The sequence below is a fragment of the Mesitornis unicolor genome, unplaced genomic scaffold (genome assembly GCF_000695765.1).
Source record: "Mesitornis unicolor isolate BGI_N332 unplaced genomic scaffold, ASM69576v1 scaffold2948, whole genome shotgun sequence".
Lineage (NCBI taxonomy): Eukaryota > Metazoa > Chordata > Aves > Mesitornithiformes > Mesitornithidae > Mesitornis > Mesitornis unicolor.
Window position 1 is genome coordinate 6,845 of NW_010200967.1, and position 21,469 is coordinate 28,313.

The following is a 21,469-nucleotide window of genomic DNA, read 5'->3' on the forward strand; positions in this document are numbered from 1 at the left end:
AATCCTGCAAATAACCTGTATCCTTTTCTAAAGGATGAGAAGGAAAGTTTGCTCCCAAAGATGGTCCTGCATATCTCAGTAGTCCGTAGATTGACTGGTCTGATAGAGCAGCAGACATAGCTGGTAAGAATGGACATGTCTATAAACTCTGAAAATACACACTTAGTAACGTTTTTTCATGACAGCTATGTTTGAAACAGGTGAAATGTTTAAAAAAGTGCTGGGAATGAGGGAGACTGAATAAAATCTGGAAAAACCAGCAGTGGTTCTTTAAAAATCTTGTTCTGAGTGAGAAGTGTCATCATGTGTCCAAGTCTCATTGCTGAGAGATTAAAATTTATATTTTAATTTCACCCTATACTACAGATACCTGGATCCAAAATTTGTACAAGGCTCACTGTTGTGTCAAGTTTTCTTCATCCTTGTTCTTTCATGCTCTTTTTGGAAGGAACATAAAACCCTTCCTCCACTGGGGATGCCAGAGCTTTGACCCAATGTTCTATTTTGACATTAAGACAAATTAAATCATTTATTTCCATGCAAAACAAGCCAGAACCCCCTGTTGTGTCATTATTATGATTACAACACTGGTCCTAAATGCATTAATTTCTCTTAGGACTTCAAACAGTCCTTGCATTTTGTGGGTAGGGGGAATGTCTCACAGGAGGAAAAAGAAGAAAAGAAAAACCAAACAAAAAAAACCCCAAAACCTTTCTTTTATTTAGAGAGGCTATTTAGCATGGAACACATTTATACAGATTCTAACTGAGCGTCTCAGTGGTTACTTTTTAAAAATCAGCAAGCTTTGTTCTGGGGGTGGGGGAGAAGCCAACATGAGCTTGAAAGCGTTACAGAAATTACTGAACTGGGAAACCACAGTCACAAAGGCATGGGCTAAAATGCAGATTTGGAGTCTAAGTCTCATCCTGCTCAGTCCTTATAAAACTGGCAGAACTCCCTCGTCTTCAGCTCCTGATTCACATTCCTGTAAGTGACAGGTTTGTGGAGATAGATGTAACTGTCTGTTTATCCAGAGCTGTGCTACTGAATTAAATGGAGTTATTCCAGATGTACACCAGAGATGTAACAGAGATCAGACTCTGGCCTTTTCAAATGGAAATCACATCCCTTCCCCAGCTCACTGGCTCCCTTCCCTTCATCCATCCTGAAAAAAAAAGTCCTGTGTGTCCGACCTGTATTGTAGCAATGCATTTGAAAAGAATTAGGTAGCCTATTTATGTAGTACAGCTTGTTGGCTGATACTACAGACTGTTCTGTTGTGCATCTTTTTTTTCCCTTCGGTCATGTTCATCTGAGTAGAAGATGGTGTTTCTTCCACCACATCCATCCTATAGATGCCACAAGGACTGGACCAAAAAAAGGTCCTTGGAAAAAACCTTTGTGTGTGCTTGATCTGATTCATTGTTGACACCTACAAGGTAGACACTGGAAGTAGAGCTTGCTGGGGACACATCCTGTAAAAGGAGAGGAACAGGTCTAAAAAGAATAGGCATTAGTTGGGGATGATGTATTGCCCCACAGTACACATTTAAAGAATATCAGTGTGAAAAATAAAAAAAAAACCAAACACAATCTCCAAGTCTCTTTGTCCCAATCAAAGTCTGGGATAAATATCTGGGTTGTAGATGTCTTCAATATAGATGTCTGGAACCACCAAACACAATCTCCAAGTGTCTCTTTGTCCCAACCAAAGTCTGGGATAAATATCTGGTTTGTAGATGTCTTCAATATAGATGTCTGGAACCAGAGCAGGGAGATTCTGTCCCTTCTAATTTCTTCATTTCTACATAGATAAATTGCTATACATCAATGCTTATTTGTACAGCTAGATTAGATATTAGATATCAATATTAGATTAATATTAGAATTTGCCTAGATTCTTCCAGCATTGATCATCTCACTAAAAACTTGAAGGGTAGATTTACTGTTCATCTTGAAGACATTGAGCTCTGCAAATAGTAGGCAATTTTCAGAAGAGGAGAAGCAATTTATAAATGCATGCAAAGAATGAAAAACATAATCAATGATTTTAGGTACTTTCGTTAATTGTTGATAACTGAGACACTGATTTCCACACTGTGGGCGAGAAGGAGTCCCCCTGAACATACGTCTCTTTTCAAATATTTTAAATTGGGAATCCAAAGTAAGGAAAATCAGACATGTTACTTTGCATTTGAAAATCTCAATCATCAGTCCTATATATCTGGGAGGATCTTGAGTTTCTAAGCTTTGTTGATAGAAGCAAAAATATGTAATTATGTGCAAATTTGACATCTCACCTCTAAATTTTCTCTCTTCTTACCAGCTGTACCAGACACATCTTTATTGTTGGTTTTATGGGAATCCAGTAAAATATTGCATAGATAAGTTCAACTGAAATTTCTAAACTAGACTTCACTCAGCTGCTTGGGATATCTCTCACATAGGCTTTGATGATGGAATTTTGGCTCTTGCCTCCTCACACTTACAAAACTATATAAACTATATAAAACGTATATAGTTTTGTTTAGAGATTTTCACTTTTCCTCCAGATACTCTCACTTAAATGACACGGAAGTTGCATTAAGATCTCACAAGACAGACAGTGTTTTATTCCTGTATGTTCTTTCAAATTGTTTCTTGGCATCTGACAAATGCACCATGACAACCACTGCTGGGACTTCTGGCTGTTGTCTCAGTGGGAGGGAAATCCTCCTTCTCAGAACTGCATGTACAAAGTAGACACTTTTTCCACGATGTTATGTTTTCCAGAGAGAAGCATGAGGAGAAGAAAGTGGAGACAAATAAAAAAACATTTTAACTGACAATCAAATTCTTAATGACTTAAAGTAGTTTAGGGGAGTGGCAGGGGAAATGAGATTTTTTTTATTATTGTTATTATCATGTGTCTATCTTTAATAATACACATTAAAGTTAAAAACCTGTATGTATAAGGGTCCTGTAACTGGCTTTCTCTACAAATGGGTGTCTAAATGCATCTATATGGAATAAACCTCAGCAGAATCTTTTGATGAATCTGGAAGAAGATTTTAAGTGCTCTGAGGTAGAAATTTCATTTTATTTGTCATGTCTGCCACTTAAAAAAGGAGCTGACCCCAACTGTTATGCAGAACTTGAACCTTCTTGGATGAATCATTGTTCCTTCGTAGACCTTGCAAACCAATAATTGGAAAACCATTTGTATATGTGAATACAACCAGTCTGTAGTACATCCTCATATACTAGATATGTGTAAGAATCCTTATGTCAGGGTCAGGATCAAACATTCATATCTATTTACCCTGGAAAAGTAACTGAGATATCAAACTTTGGGATAACCATCTCTTACCTTTTGAGCTATACTTGTCTTTTTTCCTTTCCACTAAGATGTTAGGTTAAAGGGACAATTTTACAGTTGTACTGTCTGTAGCCACAGAAACATGCATAGAGGCATTTTCCGAAATAGCTCAATGTTATTAAGAGGTACCATTGAAATTGCCACAAAAATACTGATTTTAACTTCATATAAGTTAGGCAAAGGCTGTAAAAGAAAGCTACAAAAGTCACAGACTAAAGATCCAGTAGCTTTGAAACCAAATAAAATAATGTAGCTACAAGACCAATCTCCCACTCTCTGCACTCTTAAAATTGCTTTAATTTTATTAACTTCCTTGTTATATCTTTATCTTTCTTTTCTTTTCCCATTCTTTCATTAACAACTGCAGCTGCTGGGACATGAATGACAACACTGCCTTGTGGTGGGTGATCAAGGGTCCCGTGGTTGGCTCTATCATGGTAAGTAGCACTTGGAGAAGGCACTTCCTCAACACTCCTCAGGGTGAATAACTAATGCAAATAGTTTCAAATGGCTTTACAAATGATGCTGCATCTGCTGTGCTGGACTACTGGACATCTTGTCTGAATGTCCATTTACCATACACAATGCTAAGTAATTCCATTATTGTAAAGAAGGTTTATTACAAGTTAAATGATGGCGCACTGCCTCCAAAGAAAGACTAAGTAGACAAGGAGTTACTCTAGCTACTTAAACATAAATACTAAACGCCAAGATCATAGATACCAAGACCCTAGAGCATACAGAGCATTTGCCAGGGGCTGTCAGATATAACACAGGAAGTATGGGAATCCTGTGCCATTTGGGGTGACAGCTGAAGTCCAAGTGGGGCATTCCAGGGCATCTAAAACAATACTAGATGCCAGTAACTAGGAAACTGGATTGTGTCTGTTGAATTGAATCAATTTCACAGCCACATTTATTTATCTGATATTAGCTTTATAAATAGTATTTTGGACATAGTGCAAGATGTTCAATTGTTCAGTAAGGTATCTAAGCTCTCTTTGGTTGACGGAGGTCTTGGATTTGACTCGAATAATGCTAGATACCTGTGTAAGAATGACTGAAATATTCCAAAGAGACCTGTTTGGACTCCAGCGTCTGCTCTAGAAGAATATGGGAATTTTAAAATGCTGTTAGGCTCCTCCAGTTAGGTAATTTAATTGAATTCCTAGATAATATGGTTAGTAGCACATGAAAAACAGTTAGGTTTACCACATGCAGGTGTCTAATTCTGAGCATCCTAAGTTGCTCTCTTATACTTGGAAAATATCTAAGATTGTCATAATTTTGTCCTTTCTTTTTTCCCTAGATAAACTTTGTGCTTTTTATTGGCATAATTGTGATACTTGTGCAGAAACTCCAGTCACCTGATATCGGTGGCAATGAATCCAGCATTTACTTGTAAGTACAAATAAAGCAGTAATCAATTTAGATATCTAATATACACATAGGAAAAAAAGATAAAAAGACACCTTGGCTGAAGTAATTTGTTTTTCAAAAAGTCACAGGATATATTCAATTTATTTGAATTTATTTTTTCTTAATCCAAAAGCCACCAAAGTGCATTTTAATGCCAGCTTTCACGTTTCTTTAAGAGACCTAGAAAATAAAAGCATAAATACAAGATTGTGAAAAAACCTTCAAACTTCGTTAAAAGTCAGTTATCTGGAAATTAATATACTGACCAGGCATAAATATTATTATACTCATGGGACAGTCTGCTGTGCTTCATACACTCCAGGGACATGGTCAAAACTTCCTTGAAAGCAATGAGCTTTGGCAAAAAGATTGCATTAACTTTGGACTAAATTCTAATTTAGGAAGATCTCCAAAAGTTACTTACGTTCATGTTTCTGGTAACCCTGAATGCATTCAACTTAAGTCAAACAATTTCCCCATGCAGTTAGAATTGCTTAAAGATGCACAACAAATCCTAAAACTTTCCTTTAGAGGATTTAAGTCTTTCTTTGTGGTTTACATTTTTTTAAAGCCAACATCCTTTTTGTTAGTTTTCATCTCATCAGAGGACAGAGATTGGCCATTTTAGATGGTCGTCATTCCCATTTTGAGTGCATGCAGTCATATCCCATATAAAAGTTCTAAAAACAGCTAGGATATGTGACAAGACATTTGGTATTTTCTTGGCTTTTCAGCATAAACACCACGCACTTTTGCTTTGCAATTTTTTGTGAGCTCTAGTGGTTTCTAGCACTCACAAACATAGGTAAGATTATTTGATTTAACACTGAATTCCTGGTGAAAAAAGGCAAGTCATGAAAACCTTAAATAAAACCAAAGGATGTCAGTGTAAAGCAGGACATCCTTATTTTGCAGTACTTAAAAAAAATAATCCAGTGATCAGTTTTAACCTAAGTGACCACAGTCATAGTATAATTATATCATCCATCTAAAAGACAATTTTGGGGGGAATATATTTCCTCCAGTTGCCTATTTTTCTTCTCTTCTTTCCTATTGTCATTAATACTTTTACATGAAATGATACTTTATGCTTCACTTTTTCATCTCTGTAGTCAGACATCCACTTACTGAAAGTAGTGCCCTTGAAGTTTACTCTAAAGTGTTTCCACAAGCAACTACAATGCTTTAAATACATTCTGCAGGTGGATTTTTCTCAGAATTAAAACTCAGGAGAAAGCACAGGGAATAAATTAGATGCATGCATGGTTTGCCTAGGGCTTGCATGAAGACTTCCCATGTATGTGCTGTTGGGAAGGTGTCCACTGAATGTTAGACTGCAATTAGCACCCAAGATGTACAGAGCTAGTTCTGATGATGACATGCTAAGTGCATGTTTGGTGCCTGCTGCACACCTCTTACATATGAAGCAAAGCATGCTACGGAAACCAGAGATTTAACTAGATTATAAAACATCATTGTCATTTATGATCAATATGGTGACTGGGTTTTACTGATATTTTTCCTATGTGTATAGTTAGCCACCAAAACCAAATGAAAGACATCATATTTTCTGTTTTGTTCGCTGCCATTATTTTTCATATTTTTTTGCAACTTTACAAATGGGTGTGTATAAATTTATCTTGCATTTATGTATGTGTTATGAAGTGGAGTGTTGTTTATCCAAACAGATTCGACAACAGAAAAGTCACACAGAAATAATTTCAAAAAATGAAATTAATAAGTCTATGCAGATATACACCAGACATACTCAATATCTGTTCACACATATCCTGTAAAAAAAGAGAGCTGTTATAAGGAAAAAGATAGATCATAGTATGGTTATGTCACCATATTGAAAACTCTGTGGCATTTAGTTTGTGGTCCATATTAAGCATTTTTCACATCCTATTTTGCAGTTTCAAACTATTAAATGTCATCCCATCAAACCAAAATCTCCATCCAGATCTCTATTCCACAACATATTTAAATACTTTACCTCTAGTACATGAGACAGCTCAGTTGTGTTTGAGGAAGCCTGTTTCTGAAGGTAATATCCCATGATATCTGCAGAAGTGACTGAGATTTACTCTGGTATTGATCTTCCACTCTTTGGAATAAGCCTTTAACCAGGACTTCCATCATCAAAATATAAATTAAAAGACCACAGAAATTTGTTACTGATTTTGGATAGGACGGTGTTTTATTTTTTCCTATATGGGTGGTACATGTTTACATTCAGGTCCTTTTAATTATAATTTTTGTTAGGAAAAAGTAGTGCCAGTTTTATTTTATAGACATTCTGGTCATGGTTCTGTAAATCGCTTAAGCCTGTATTTGACTTTAAAAGCCTTGGGGATGTGCTTAAATTCTAAGATTAGTTATATATTGTTACCACTGTGCATTCATTATTAAAAATCCCTACTACTGATGTTATCTGCAAACTATGACAGGAACACAACAGAAGAGTGCACTACTGGGGAACTAATGCTTAATTAATATAGTGTAACCACTAGAGATTGTAAGACTTGCTTTAAAAAAAAAAAGAACTATAATTTGTATAATTTGCAGCCAAATAATGAGTACTTTACTACCACAAAGAATCAGACTTTCTCTCTAAATAACCTGATGATCATTACAGGCCTTTACCTTTAGGCTGATAAGAACTGGGAAACAAGTAGCGAATTCCAAGTAATTTCCTGCAGCAGTCAAATGCTTTAGTGATTGTAAACTTCCATTTTGCCAACAGTCATTCATTACCAGTCCCATGCCTAATCGCTCTTTGTTCACACATTTGGTTCCCCCTCAAAGCTGCCTGCATGCTGCTGATCCCATTTCAGACTGAACGGCTCAATACCTGTCAGATTCTGTGAGAACAATAGCTCCTCCTTATGACTGAAATTATTTGGGGCTTAATTAATAGAAGCCATCCTTTTTAATGTTCTTTTAAATTTTATTACTTTTTTGAGCTTTCTGAGAGCCTTAAGCAGCTTTCATACTTCCTCCCTTTAGTCATTATAATCTCTATTTACATTTTAGTGTTAGGAGTGAACTGCCAAAGGCACAGAAAAACCCGTAACTTTGTTTCTTGTACAATGCCCTGAATAATTCCACCAAACTAAACATCAAACCACAGTAAGACAAATGCAACAGATTTTTATCTGAGAAGTTCTGAGATCCTCAGGTGCTGGGGAAGCATAAAGCAATATCAGTTGTATTCTTGGTGTAATTAAGACAACTGAACTGTAGTTCAGATAGGTTTCTTGCCCCATCTGATGAATAAATTGCATAAATTATCATAATGTGCCATGGTCATGGACATGACATATTTAATACTGCATTACAAATGAAAATGTCTTGCTTTTGTACCTGTGTATTTAATCCAGTTAGATTTTACCTAACATGCTTCAGAACAGAAAGCACTGCCTGATTTTTAGCAGTCTCCAATTGCACGATTTGTAAATATTTTGAAGTTGTAGTAGATTTAGGGGCACTCTTCCACCATATGCTGAAAGCCAAGGAGCACCATGCCAGAGGTCCATAAATCCCATGTGCAGTCACAGGGAACTGAAAACACATATTCACCACCCTACCATGGCTGGCTCAACGCACAGAGCATCACATCAGGCCCACATCATGTGCATGGATTGTCATCCATCAGTCACTTGTCTGGAATTTTAGGAATCTGATAACAAACTGATCTAGTGAGGATTCCCTGTTTTTCCCATGAGAAATCCAGCAATTAGTGTGTATGTCAGAATCTACTTTCAGGCATCCTTGTTTTAGTCAAGCTTTTGTAGACAGTACATTCACCCCCCCCAAAAAAAAGCCATATTCCTACAGAAATGCCTACACAAAGCTTAAATCCATGCTATTGTTTTCATGAGCATTCTTGCATTGCTGAAAACACCATTATAGTCAGATCATCTAACAGTATCACTACCATAAACCACTATGCATGATGTAGATGCATGCTGGAATAGCCCTTAAGATTAAAAAGGCCCATCCATTTCCATCAAGTCTTTGCTTATTCATTCCTTTTTGAGGATCAAACACATTAACTGAAAAAGCTTCTTTTATTTTTTTTTCCCCAGTTTATCATGAATAGTATAATTTGGGAGGGGGAAAGCTTGTTTCTGCTTTTGCTTTAACAGATTCTTCATAAATTTTGTATCACATGTTGAAAACTCAATGAAAAGAAAATAAACCCCACATATATCTAGCTAATTCAGGTCTACGTCATTCCTCCACTCAGCATCTTGCTGGAAAGAAAGGAGAAACATGGCATATATCATAGGTAGGTATGATTTTACATATGGTGCGACCTAGAGGGTTAGGGCAGGAGAAGCAATGTTGTAGTGCAAATGTTTTGATAAACAACACTCCTCTGCAGCTCACCTCCAAAGTCACTGGACAGTCAATGATTCATTCTGCTACCGCTTTGTCTTGCTGCAAGTGCTCAGATTGCCAGCATTTATATTTATTGACAGGGTCTTCATGCCAAAAGTCTCATTTCTTTACTAGAAAAAGGCAGAGGTTTGATGAACAGTATAGTCTTTGGTATGGCACTTTAATTTCTTAACCCCAGGTACTATCAGTTGAGTGCTGGAATGCTCACAAACCCAGCAATAAAATCAACTCATGTCCCTGGGCTAATCCTTTTCTATCACAAGAAAATACAATGGAAAACATGGACAATGATCATCTGATGTCAGTGCATGATCAGCAAGAACCTAGTTCTTATTTCTAAGAAATGTTAGGAGAGTAGGTGTTTGCTACTTTGATTGACACTAATTCTTCACAGATTTATTTAATGCTCTAGAGGTAATTTTCTGATTCACAACTACTATGCTTTTAATTTGCATTTCCCAAGACAAATTATTATTTTGGGTGTCAGTTTGAGGGTTTTTTGGTTTTCATTTTGCATTTCTTGGGGGGTAAGAACATATTAATTTGTGACAAATCTTTTCAGGTAGGGATTGGAAAAAAATGAATGGACTCATTAAGAATGTAAGATCATGTAGGCTATGTACCATAATTAGCAAGAATATAATTACACAGGGATTTGTTTATTTTAAGATAAAGTAATTGAAACCCTATTCTGCTTTGATCATCTATCTATAGATTTGCTGTAGTCTCAGTGGAATATTGTGTTCAGTTCTGGGCCCCTCAGTTCAAGAAGGACAGGAACTGCTTGAAAGAGTCCAGCAGAGCCACAGAGATGATAGAGGGAGTGGAGCATCTCCCTTATGAGGAGCAGCTGAGGGAGCTGGGGCTCTTGAGCTTGGAGCAGAGGAAACTGAGGGATGACCTCTTTCACGGGGATCAATTTGTAAAGGGCGAGTGTCAGGAGGAAGGAGCCAGGCTCTGCTCTGTGATGTCCAATGACAGGACAAGGGGCAATGGTCCCAAGCTGAAGCACAGGAGGTTCAACCTGAACCTCCGGAAAAACTTCTTTACTGTGAGGGTGCCAGAGCATGGCCCAGGCTGCTCAGAGAGGTTGTGGAGTCTCCTTCTCTGGAGACATTCAAAACCCGCCTGGACGTGTTCCTGTGTGACCTGGTCTGGTGATCCTGCTCTGGCAGGGGTTGGACTGGGTGATCTTTTGAGGTCCCTTCCAGCTCCTAACATTCTCTGATTCTGTGTGATACTGTCATTCAACTACTGTAGAACCAAACAATACAAAATATTTAGTGTGTTTTAAATGTTCCTGTGAGCTGTTATTCCCATTGAAAAACTGAGGGTATACAGCACAAAGGGGGCTACTCAAAATCTGCCCCCAAGTGCTTGTGTCAAGTAAAGGATCATTAATATATATCTTTGGTTGTCAATTCTAGCTTCCTAATCTAAATGCTGTCCTTTCATTCAGTGTGCATCTTTTAGATTCTTACACTGATGAAAGGATCAGACCTTTGTCAGACCTATGTCCACCTTGGAAGTGGTTTTGTTATTTCTTGGGCCACTTGCTAGAGGATTGTCCAGAAGAGCAAATCAATATTTTTAAAGGAAATTCCATTGATTTCCAATGTTCTACAAGCGCCTTACTGAAGACCTGATACAATCTGATTTTGAAATCTTTGATCACAAAATTTATTTATTGTGATTACAAGATCATCTGTGATTAATGCAATGTTAAAAAGTGTTCTGCTTCTGTTATTCTGAAATCCTTAGAAGGTGGTTAGAGTGCAAGTCCATTGTGCCTTGGCCTGAACAAATGATGTTTGTGCAATGGAGGCTGACTCCTGCTATTTTCTATTTTGAAGTAGTGATGAAAAATAGGATTACTTTGTCTTTAAACACTATTTGTACACGTTGCTGTAAGGTATTTTTATGGGCAGTTATATGGTTTCAATGGTTATAAGGACAGAAGAAAGGATACAACACTGATTTATGTGGCTAATGAACTAATTGACTTATTTGAAAACTGCCTCAGTTTCATGCTTAAATATCCTTTAACAGTGTCTTAAAATTTCCAGTTGACTCCATGTTCTGTGGCAACTTTAGAGAATGAAGTTCTTTGTCCACAGAATGTGTCCTAAATTATCAAAGCAGAGACATTTTTCCCCATCTATTACAAGAGCAAGCCACAAACTGGAATAGAGCATGTTTGCATTTAAATAGAAGCCACTAATAGATAGATGCTTCTTCTCTAGAAAGGTCAAGGAGGTGTGCAGGTTAGTGAGGAAGAGAACAAAGCCATGCTATATTCATCCGCGTGGTTCTCCTGTAAGAACATTCCTTCCTATTTTTAAAGAAGAAACGGTAATGCAAAGCTTGATGCACTCTCCACAGTTCTATCAAGGGTTGGACTAGCCTTAAAAGTTCTGTTTACAAGGAGCCTTATGCACAAAAAAAAAGACTAAATACCATCTTATGAATTCCTATTGAAATGTTAGTGGCATATATTTGGATATTTCAGACCTGGATGGCTTTCAAAGCCAGTACCTAAATGATAGTGGCTTGATTGCCAGAACTGGTATAGAACAGCACTTATAATATCTGAAAGCTCAAGCCAGCATGATTTATATATAAGTGTTTGCATCTGTGCTTGTGTATCTGTGTAAATATAGGCCTATGCCTACACATGTACTGTCTGAAATCTTATATATGTATATATCTCAAATTGTTCCAGCATTGCTTTTTAAAAGACCACAAATACTTTGGCGATGCGTACAGTATGAATCCTCTTACTTTAAATTGTAACGGACTGCATTTACTAAATTCTCTGTAATATTATAACTTTTGCCACACATTCAAGTTTACTGATGAGCAAAAATAAGGTAGACTTCCTAAAAAAAATGGGGTACAAACCTCAAATGTGTTTCTAAAGTCGCTGCACTTCATTGCAGTGAATTGCCTGCTTTTGACCTGTATTGATAAACTTCTGTTGTCATGGAGATCAGCAGGATAGAGAAAGTCCAGTGCCTAGGACCATGCATCTTTGCAAATTATCGATGGATTTGGGTGCAGTGTTGTATCCTTTATAAGAGTAGCTTACTTACTGGAAATATAACGGCTTTTCGAGATACAGATAATTTTTCAGATTGAGAGCTATCTTGGGAGCAAACCAATTAGACCATTCTGGCTGTTTTAGCCTTCCCTCTCTCATTGCACATAGCTAAATTTGTTGTTTTAAATGCATTGTTAGGTGGAAAGGGATAGATTTGGAATTTTATTTGTCCCCAGATCAGTTTGCTTGAATCTGTTACTTAGTGTAAAGATAAAGGTGGAGTTGAAGCAACTGGTCATGCAGCAGTTGTTGTGAGACTGCAGACAATGGGGAATAATTCTGACATCTCTGATCCTGAATGTGCTTTCAATTTACATCAAAGCTTGATGCACACCAGCTTCCATGGTCTTCCATCTACTTTTTGCTACCATTCACATTTTTGCCTCTACCATTTTTGCCTCTACCATATGAGAACAAACGGAGTTTGATTTCCCCTCTGTTTCTCCTTGCCATTGATTTCCTGTGTCTCACTTCAGCAAGTAGCATGCTTCACATTCAGTGGTTTTAGTTTTACATCTGAAGAATTATTAGGAAGTACTCCAAGCAAGTACATAGTCCTTAGAGCTTCAGGTATATAAGGGACAAGGAAGATGGTGTCATTGCAGTGCAGAAGGATTTTTGATCTGGAAGGGTGAACTTCTCATGAAGTATACAAATGTACACTGCTTCAAGATTGGACCAATCCAAAGTCGTGCATATGGTTCACATCATAGTCTTAGTACCTCATGTGTTGTGCACCTGTATCATTATTGAGAGATTTCCAAACTGTAATTCCTCTTAGATATTTCCAATTAAAACACTAGAGTTGTTTAGCTAACTAAATATCTGCAAGCCTAGGACTTTTCAACAGATCATAATACATCATAACATATAAGGTGGGTGAGGGAAAATGTAACTGGAACTTGAGAGCTGAAAATTATATAAACTCAGTGTAGTTATACAATGCTGAGCTCTGCCAGCTGGCAGGACTAAGACCTGTCTATAGTGCTTGAAAATTCACTTCTTGTGGCAGACTGTGTCAATGAATATTCTGAGTTTTGCTCATTTGTTTTAAGGATAATGGGCTAATCATGTTCTCAGGTGTTTTATGTCTGGATTTGGACACGCATATTCTTCATTTCAAACAGTAAACTTATATTCAAAACCATTTAAGAATATCATTTGATGTGGTACATTTTTATCACTAAACATGCTGTCGTCTTCTACACTACAGTTGTGTTACCACACCTCCATCAGAATTATTCCATAATGCATGACACTACAGTCTATACTCTGGAGGCAGTGAGAATAAACCAGGTTGTTAAAATAGGGTCTCCAGAGTTAATAAAAAGGATCAGGACATGTACAGTTCATTTAAAGTCTGGTTTTGGTGGAAGTTCTACTCTCTGCTACCAACTTTCTTCTCTAGAGCACAGTGAAATACTGTTTTTTGCTCTTCATTATTCCCTGATGGCTTTCTCAATCCTTGTATGCCCACCATATAGAAGTTAGCAAAGCCAAGAATGAACAGTGTATAGATGATTTTTGGTTCTCTTTGACTATTCTGTTTCAACTTCAAGCCTCAGGTCAGAATTATTAGACAAAAAGATCCAGTTCAAATTCATATTTGTTAAACATTCATTTTCAGCCACAGGTATAGTCTGCAAACAGTAATCCAGCTTCAGCCTCTGGAGAGGTGACAGTGGTTTCCTCACAGATATGCTGTTTCTGTGACAAATGATTTTTGTAATTACCATCATAACTTTCACTTAGAATAGATTAAATCTAACTTTGGTGGAATTAAAAGTGTACTCATGTAAAGTGTATAGAGGACGTTGAATATTATCTATGATATGGGAGCTTTGAACTCCACAGAAGACCCTGATGAGGTTTTTCTACATACACCCTAGTTTTTAGTTTGAAGTTCATTGACTTAGCAAATACATAGACACCAGAAATGCATATCTTCTTTATGTTCCTCCAAAACACTAAAAAGCAAAGTAATCCACTGAGTTGTGTAAGACACACCTACTCAAAACAGTGAAGAGAAACAAAGCTGACCTGTCCCATGTTAAATGAATGCAAGAGCCCTAAAAGGCAGAGACCAAAATGTTGGATAAAAGTGGACTACTAGTGCCAACTAAAGTCAACTGATTCTAATGTGTTTTGGACAAGGACTATAAAGGAGACCTCACACTTTCTCTTTTTTCCCAGCTGGTTTTCAGATTATTCCCAGATGACAGAAGATCTTAGAATACCTTAGACCCTTTAGAGAGGTCAGGGGAATTTTTTTTAGTTTGTTGGCGTTAACAGTAAAAAATAGGTAACAAGACTAAGACTTTGGCGAAAGGTGACTAGACTAAGACTTCTGAACTTGTTTTTAGTTGAAGAGGAGAGAAGCAGAGTTGCATTTTTTAATGAAGACCACAACAGTGGTTGTACTTTCAGCTCATCTCACTTTATGGTCTGTTTCTCATCATGACTGTAAAGCATGAGGTGACAAGTTAAAAGGCATATAGCTATATTGTTAACTCTGAAAATTAGATGAGAGGGTTCTATGGAACATAGATAAGCTATGTTGCTGAGAAGCACCCATGCTAATTCTGTGTCTGGATGAGAGAGGTAAATGAGAGTACTGACACATGGTGGATCAGGGCCTACGGCCACAGGGGCAGAGTGGAATTGTATAGTCTGGTTTCTGCTCACAGAATGAGTTCAGTTTTCCAAGCTGCTTACATCTGATCTGTAAGTCCAGAGTTTTTTTAACATAGTTGGTGTTTTGGCCAAGAAACAAGTTGAGCTTCAGGAAACACTTAGCTACTGAGCAGCAAGGAAAGAAATCCCCCAACCTATAATAATATCAGCTGTAGGTAAGTAGGCATGTAGCCTAAATAGACGATATGGCTTAATTTCATTTTTTTTCTCTCCCATAAAACCTTTCTACTTTCACTTCAGTTAGCTTTTTACTGTATTTTCAGTACTTTATTTCATTGATTTGTTTCAATATTCCTTTTACTACTACTACACAGTTGCCAATCCTTTTTGTAGTGAAGTAACATAGAATTAACGAGCAGGGTGCACAAAAAATCTTAATGAGACACAGTTTAAATTTGTATGAATTAAATTCTATCTCTACTGTGCTTCCCCAAAGGATTTCCCTTCAACATATTCAGAGACAACCCACAAACTCTATCATTCCCTGTGTGCTATTAGTGACATAAACTCAGAATCCTGTTCTTTTTCATTAAGTACTACATGGCCTTGGTAATACAGCATAACTTCATTCCCCTGAATCAGCATGCTCATTTTACTTCTCTTAAACACCTCTGAGAAACCTACAGTCTTTAGAATTGAATTGCCAGTACCTTTGCCTCAAATTTGTGTACTCTCTCATTTGCATTTATTTGCCAGACATCAGGGTGTTCAGTCTGACAAGATGGTCTTCAGCCACATCAAACATCACTCATTTAATCCTGGGAATGTTTAACCTTTTCTTTCCCCTTCCACCCTAGCACCCTCCCTCTTCCTCCCAGATGCAGCTGCAGTCCATGCACAGGACACATGCGGTGAGACTCAGCTTGTTTGCCTTTAGCTGTCTAAAGTCTCGTATTTAATCTACGCAGTGTAGTCGTCATCTATGGTCAAACACAGAGACCAGGGCACCTCCGTAAGACAATGCATCCCGTATGTCTCAGACACCTCTGTTACACAGGTCAGCTCAGCCTCTGGAAGTGCCTGTTTCTTTCCATGCTTGAGTGCCTTAAAGATGATAGTTGAGTTTAAATCCATCCTAGATATATATAGTTAGATGTGACCAATTCCATTCTGTGTGTGCCTACAGAGATCTGAGGATCCTGCCCTAATTCATGTAGTGTTTTGCTACCATAATCTCATTTATATTAATTTTCTCTTATTTGGATATTTTTTCCTCCTTCTCATTTCTTTATGGTTCCTGGCTCCTCTGTCTTTTCTCTCTCTGTCCCTTTCCTTCCACCAGTGTTTCTACTTTGATGATAAATAAATAAATAAATTTTTAAAAAATGAAAGAAAAAAAAAGTGGACGAGAACTTCTATCAGTTTTGTACTCTAAAGATTTTAGGTCACTTGAAAATATCTAGGATAAGAGAGATTATTCTGCCTAAATTAAATAGAATCACAGAAAATATGCTAACAGCACTAAAACATTAATATTTTCCTAAGAGTGCTAGCAAAACTTTCCATCACATGCTCATGTGTAAATGTCCCTTTATTGAATAGGGAGCAGCAGTGAATTTTTAAATACTATTTTCAAAAGCAATTCTATCCTTTTAGATAATTCTAGCAAATATCAAGTGCTGTCATGTTAGTTCTATTCACTAGAAAAACCTATAATGAAAATTAATCCCCTCCAAATAAAATAGCATAAGCAGTAAAGGGAACTTGGGTGGTGATTTTTTTCTTTCCAGATTATCACAGCAATATTAAGTGTATCATTTAAAAACACAATTCCCTACAGCACCTCATGACTGAGGGTTTTCAAAGGGATTATTGATTTTTAGATGTTTCATTTTCAGGTTATGTGCCTTAAAATGCCTTCATAAGCACTGCTTTTCTACACATGCTGAGCAGCCCTCTTGTGGTAAAAATTGGTCTGATAAAATGTGTTTCAGGTCAGGTGATCAAAAAATGAGTGAGACACTAAAAATACATAGTTCTGAAAGTCTCAATCATAATAAAAAGGAACTACCTATCTCTAAAACTTCCCACTTTATTTTTAATCAGTCTTAGCTGACAATTGATGCATAACCCAGCTCCGTGAAAAAGAGAGGTGGTGTGAAATTTTATCACAGACGTGATCCCGTGAAAGGAACATTCATTTCCATGTTTACTTCCTTAGTAATCCAAGAAATGAGATTTATTTTGCAAGTTCAACTATGATTACTATTTCTATTTCCTGGATATGTTCATGCCATGATACTGTATTCTCTCCAGCTCTTATGCTATAATCTTTAATAACAGCACAGCAGTCAGGTTTTGATTACCCAAAAGGAAACAAAACAAATCAAAACAAAACTCTAGTAAATGGCATTACCTTAAAGGAGTTAACAGTAGGGATAAATTTAATCTGTCTTCAATTTATTTTGTTTTACTGTTCAGTTTATAAATTGCATCCTCCATCTCTGGCTAGGTGAACACAAATCATAGGCTGTGCGTATTAGCAGAGCAACAGAAATAGAGTTTGATTTGTTTGAATAAAGTTAGATGTATTGCCTGTAGGCAATTGATTTAAAAAATCATTTTAATATCCCTTACATAAATGAATATTTAGTTAGAGTAGTCACTTGTGTTTGGTGTTGATCCCATTCATCCCATCATAAAGTGGACATCTAAAATAGGTTAGATATACCCTGACCAATAAATGTGTATTTTTCTCTTGTCTACTTATTCTCTCTGATGATTCTCAAAGGGCCAAGGATGTCCAATTTATTTAGACTTCTATTCTTTAGACTTCTATACCTTTCCTGAGGTGACTCCTGCCAAATTACCATATGTTGAAAACAAAGCAAATTAAAAAACCTCCCCATGAAAGTCTTCAAGAAATTACTAATTTCAGTTCTCATGTTTTTCAGCCTACCATAACTAATACAAAATCTCTATCCCTCAGATCCCTCAAAATGCATTCCCATGCTTTTTCAGATTACCTCTCTCAACAGCTGATTTGAATGAGCCTTTCTCTAGCTAGTTGAAATGTAACATCCCATTCTCCATAGCAGCTCTTTATAGAGTACAAGCTGTAGGTATCATAGTCCTGGTCCACAGTATATGTGCCTGCTGCTTTTATGGTCTCACCCGTCCTAATGTGTATGACAAAAAATAAGCAGTGCCTCTGAGTCACCAGTCAGGCATGCGCTTTCCATACCAAATTCCCCTCCCCACGCATCAAGGAAGCTGGACAAAAAAGTGTTTTCGTGTCCTTACTGGTACTCTTCACTAAAAAGAAGGGATCCACACTACCTTGGGTACTTACAAATGAAAATGAGGAACATCTGATCCAACTTCATCTTAGATTAATCTCCATTCTACAAGTTTATGTTACTATTTAATTGTTCTCCACAAGCGTGCAGTCAACTTTCATTTGATATATTGTTCTGTTACCCTCTATATAATACCAGACAGCAAAGGTCATGTGTATTTTGGATGCGTAACGCTGCCCGCCTGCTTCCAGGTTGTTCAATCTTTGGTTTGTCTGTGAATCAACACATTATGATTGCCAGCAACAGCCAGTGCATTTTAATTCTTTCGTTTATTTTTGCTTCAGTGGAGCAGCTGGTTTGTGCTGTAATTTCATTCTGTCATGTCCGCTTTCCATCTTTGTGACGTGTCTCATGAAATGTGTTGAAAGTGACCTACCTTGGCCTGTTCACAATATGCTGAAAAAAATGCTAATCTTGTCATATTTAGCAGCTGCGTTCAGAAATGCTACTGTAAGCCTAAGAGGGCTAACCAGCACTCTTGCAAGATGTCAGAACTATCAACCATTACCCTGTAAGTGTACGCAATCCTGTGGCATTACTGTGTTTGTATGACGCATGTTGCAAGTAAATGAATGGATATGAGCAGAGGGGTAGTAACCAGAGAGGAAGCATTCATTTAGTTCTTGTTGCATGTAGAAGTTATTGTTGTTCTGTGCTTTTGCCGATACACCACGATCAAAGACTTTAAGGTTTTGGGGTGTTTTTTTTTAATTTTGTAATTATGGCTGATGCTATTTATAGTTTTGAGTAGTGTCTGTATAGAAACTATTAAAAGTTGCTCTTTATTATACAGCAGAGGTGAGCGCTGGTCATATTGAGAGTAAATGTTTCACCTGAAAGTTTGTTCGAACAACAGGGACAGGACAGGACTGAGTGAATCAGACTCTCAGCTAGTGTAAAACATTTTTAGTCCATTGAGTGAAGTTGTGTTAGTTTACACCCAGGGGTGGGGAATGGCTAAGGTTACCCTAGTATCAAAATATGTGCCTAATCAGAAGTCATTGTCAAAGATTTGCCTATGGAGAGTGAGGCATGGAGAAAAGGAAATAAATGTCATTTAGTCTAGAGGTGTATTAATCAATCACTTTCTCATCATGCACCTCACTGTCTGTTACTTGTATAAGAAGCCCACATGATTAATTTAGATAAGGCGTACCTTTCAGAAATGTATATCCAGTATGTTTCCTGATGAACTTTCCCTTGAATTTCACAACAATTTTATGAGTGTAAATCAACACTCTCAGAGATGTCCTGCCACACAAATCCGACAGTCCAGCATTTTGCTGAAGCTTAGTTGTTATCTTTGATAACATCAGGGGAAAAGGTCATTTTGTGTCTTATCGCTGCATATTTTATGTTTGTTGCTAGAAAAGAAAATTTAAACACGAAAATAAACTTTCTTTGTGATGTTACATCTCCTCAAGTTATTTAAGAAATAGATCAATGAAGATGCTCAAAATACTCAGCCAACAGACTGACATTGTGCAAAAGCAGATAGAAGAAATAGGGAATAGAAGAAATAGGGAATAGAAGAACAGTTATCAGTTCCATATTTTACACTGAGAGAGGTTTGAGGTCGAAGGACAGTTAAGTAAAACTAGGACCTACATTTCGGAGGAGTTAGTTTGAAATATGAAGTCTACTAATTAATTTAAAACCTGATGCAGCATAGACTTAATATTGGGCATTTACAGAGAAAAAAAAATATATTATGTACAGCATTTCAGAAAAATGAAAGGTTAAATCCTTTATCTAGAAAATGACAAGAAGACTTCAACCTGAACAGGGACCCAGAAAAACTCTGTATGATTCCAATAAACATAATTAAACCTTATTTTTTTATGTCAAAATATGAAAGTCTTAGTAAGCTTCCACTGCTCTTAAAGCTGAGTTTTCTGAAAGATACATACGTATTCATGACTGAGTTATGGCCAAAGAGATGGAATTTCTCTAATTTAAACTACACAAGGCAACAGTGCAACAATTTATATTACAACTTTGTCCAGATTCCCTTTGTAGTCAATGGAGAGACTTTGTGTGTGTTAAGGCTTTCCTTAGAGACAAATGATTTGTCCTTTTGCGTAAGTACCTGTTGCTCTTCAATGACAATAAAGGGAATCTAGGTGTGGAATTAATTTAACTAAAAATAGATGCCATCATTGGAGATATCTCCTAACTTTGAGCTAATCAATATGCAAATTAATAGATGCATTCAGTACATTCCCATGGCGTGTAAAACAGGAGTCACCTCTTCTTAAAGAAGCACCTATAGCAGGCAAGAACTATGTCTTAAAAGCGCATTTTTCTCTGCATCAGCTTTAGAGTTATTATGTTAACAATTTCAGTATAAATATCTACATTATCTATGTCCAAACCTTGGTGAGATGAATATTGTTCTACATGACTACCAGGGACCTTGATGTCTTCACTGCAATAGTTTATATTGGATAGATTTAATTTCATTTAAGATCCAGCATTTAAAATGAACTTTGAAGAGGCAGGCCTAAACAGCAGGACAACGACATAGTCTTACTTCAGAGGTTATGGTTTGAAGATCTTTTGCTTCTTTTGACAGTCTGTGAGATTTTGCATTAAAAAAGTTGGGTGATGAGAACCTCTAAAACCAAGGCAAAAAAGTCTTTGCCAGAGTAAAAGTTATACTGTATTTTATCCTTAGCTCAATAGCAAACGGTATCATCTGTCAAATCTTATGAAAGTTGACAATGGCTGTTTTGAGCTACACGACTTTGCAATTAGTCCATCAGAAGCAACTACAGTCCCAGCAAAAATGGCACAAGACCCATCTTCAGTGCAGTGGAGGTACCTGGAACTGATGGGAGAGTAAGCTTTAAGCTACAATACTCACCTCTCTCAGAGACAGAATAAAGAATGACAATCACAAATTTCCTTACACGATTGCTTCTGGAGATTCAGGTTCCTGATTCAGAGGACCCATGTTTTCTGATGGCCTTCTTTGTTCATTCCAAATAGCATCATCAGATGCTCAGCAGTTCTTACGTTTCGATCTGCAAGTTCTGAATCTAGACATATATCTTTGTTACATCCCATTTAAAAAAAGCTGAAAAAAACCTATTTAGAACACTCAAAACCAATTGGTCCTTGTGTGCTGTTGCACATTTGCTCAAAGTAGTTGTTTTTTTTCATCTGATGTACAGTTACTGTGTTTGTTCA

The 21,469-nt window shown here is 37.0% G+C and overlaps 1 protein-coding gene across 1 annotated transcript in view; it reads left to right on the forward strand.

Annotated features, from left to right (window-relative positions):
* Positions 1 to 21,469, forward strand: part of ADCYAP1R1 (adenylate cyclase activating polypeptide 1 (pituitary) receptor type I) — a gene marked incomplete at its 5' end in the record, with an annotated part of 34,219 nt that overhangs the window by 6,794 nt on the left and 5,956 nt on the right. Inside the window, 2 exons of the mRNA XM_010189897.1 lie at positions 3,726 to 3,795; positions 4,668 to 4,759. Coding sequence (XP_010188199.1) covers positions 3,726 to 3,795; positions 4,668 to 4,759 — 162 coding nt within the window. The remainder of the gene's footprint in view (positions 1 to 3,725; positions 3,796 to 4,667; positions 4,760 to 21,469) is intronic.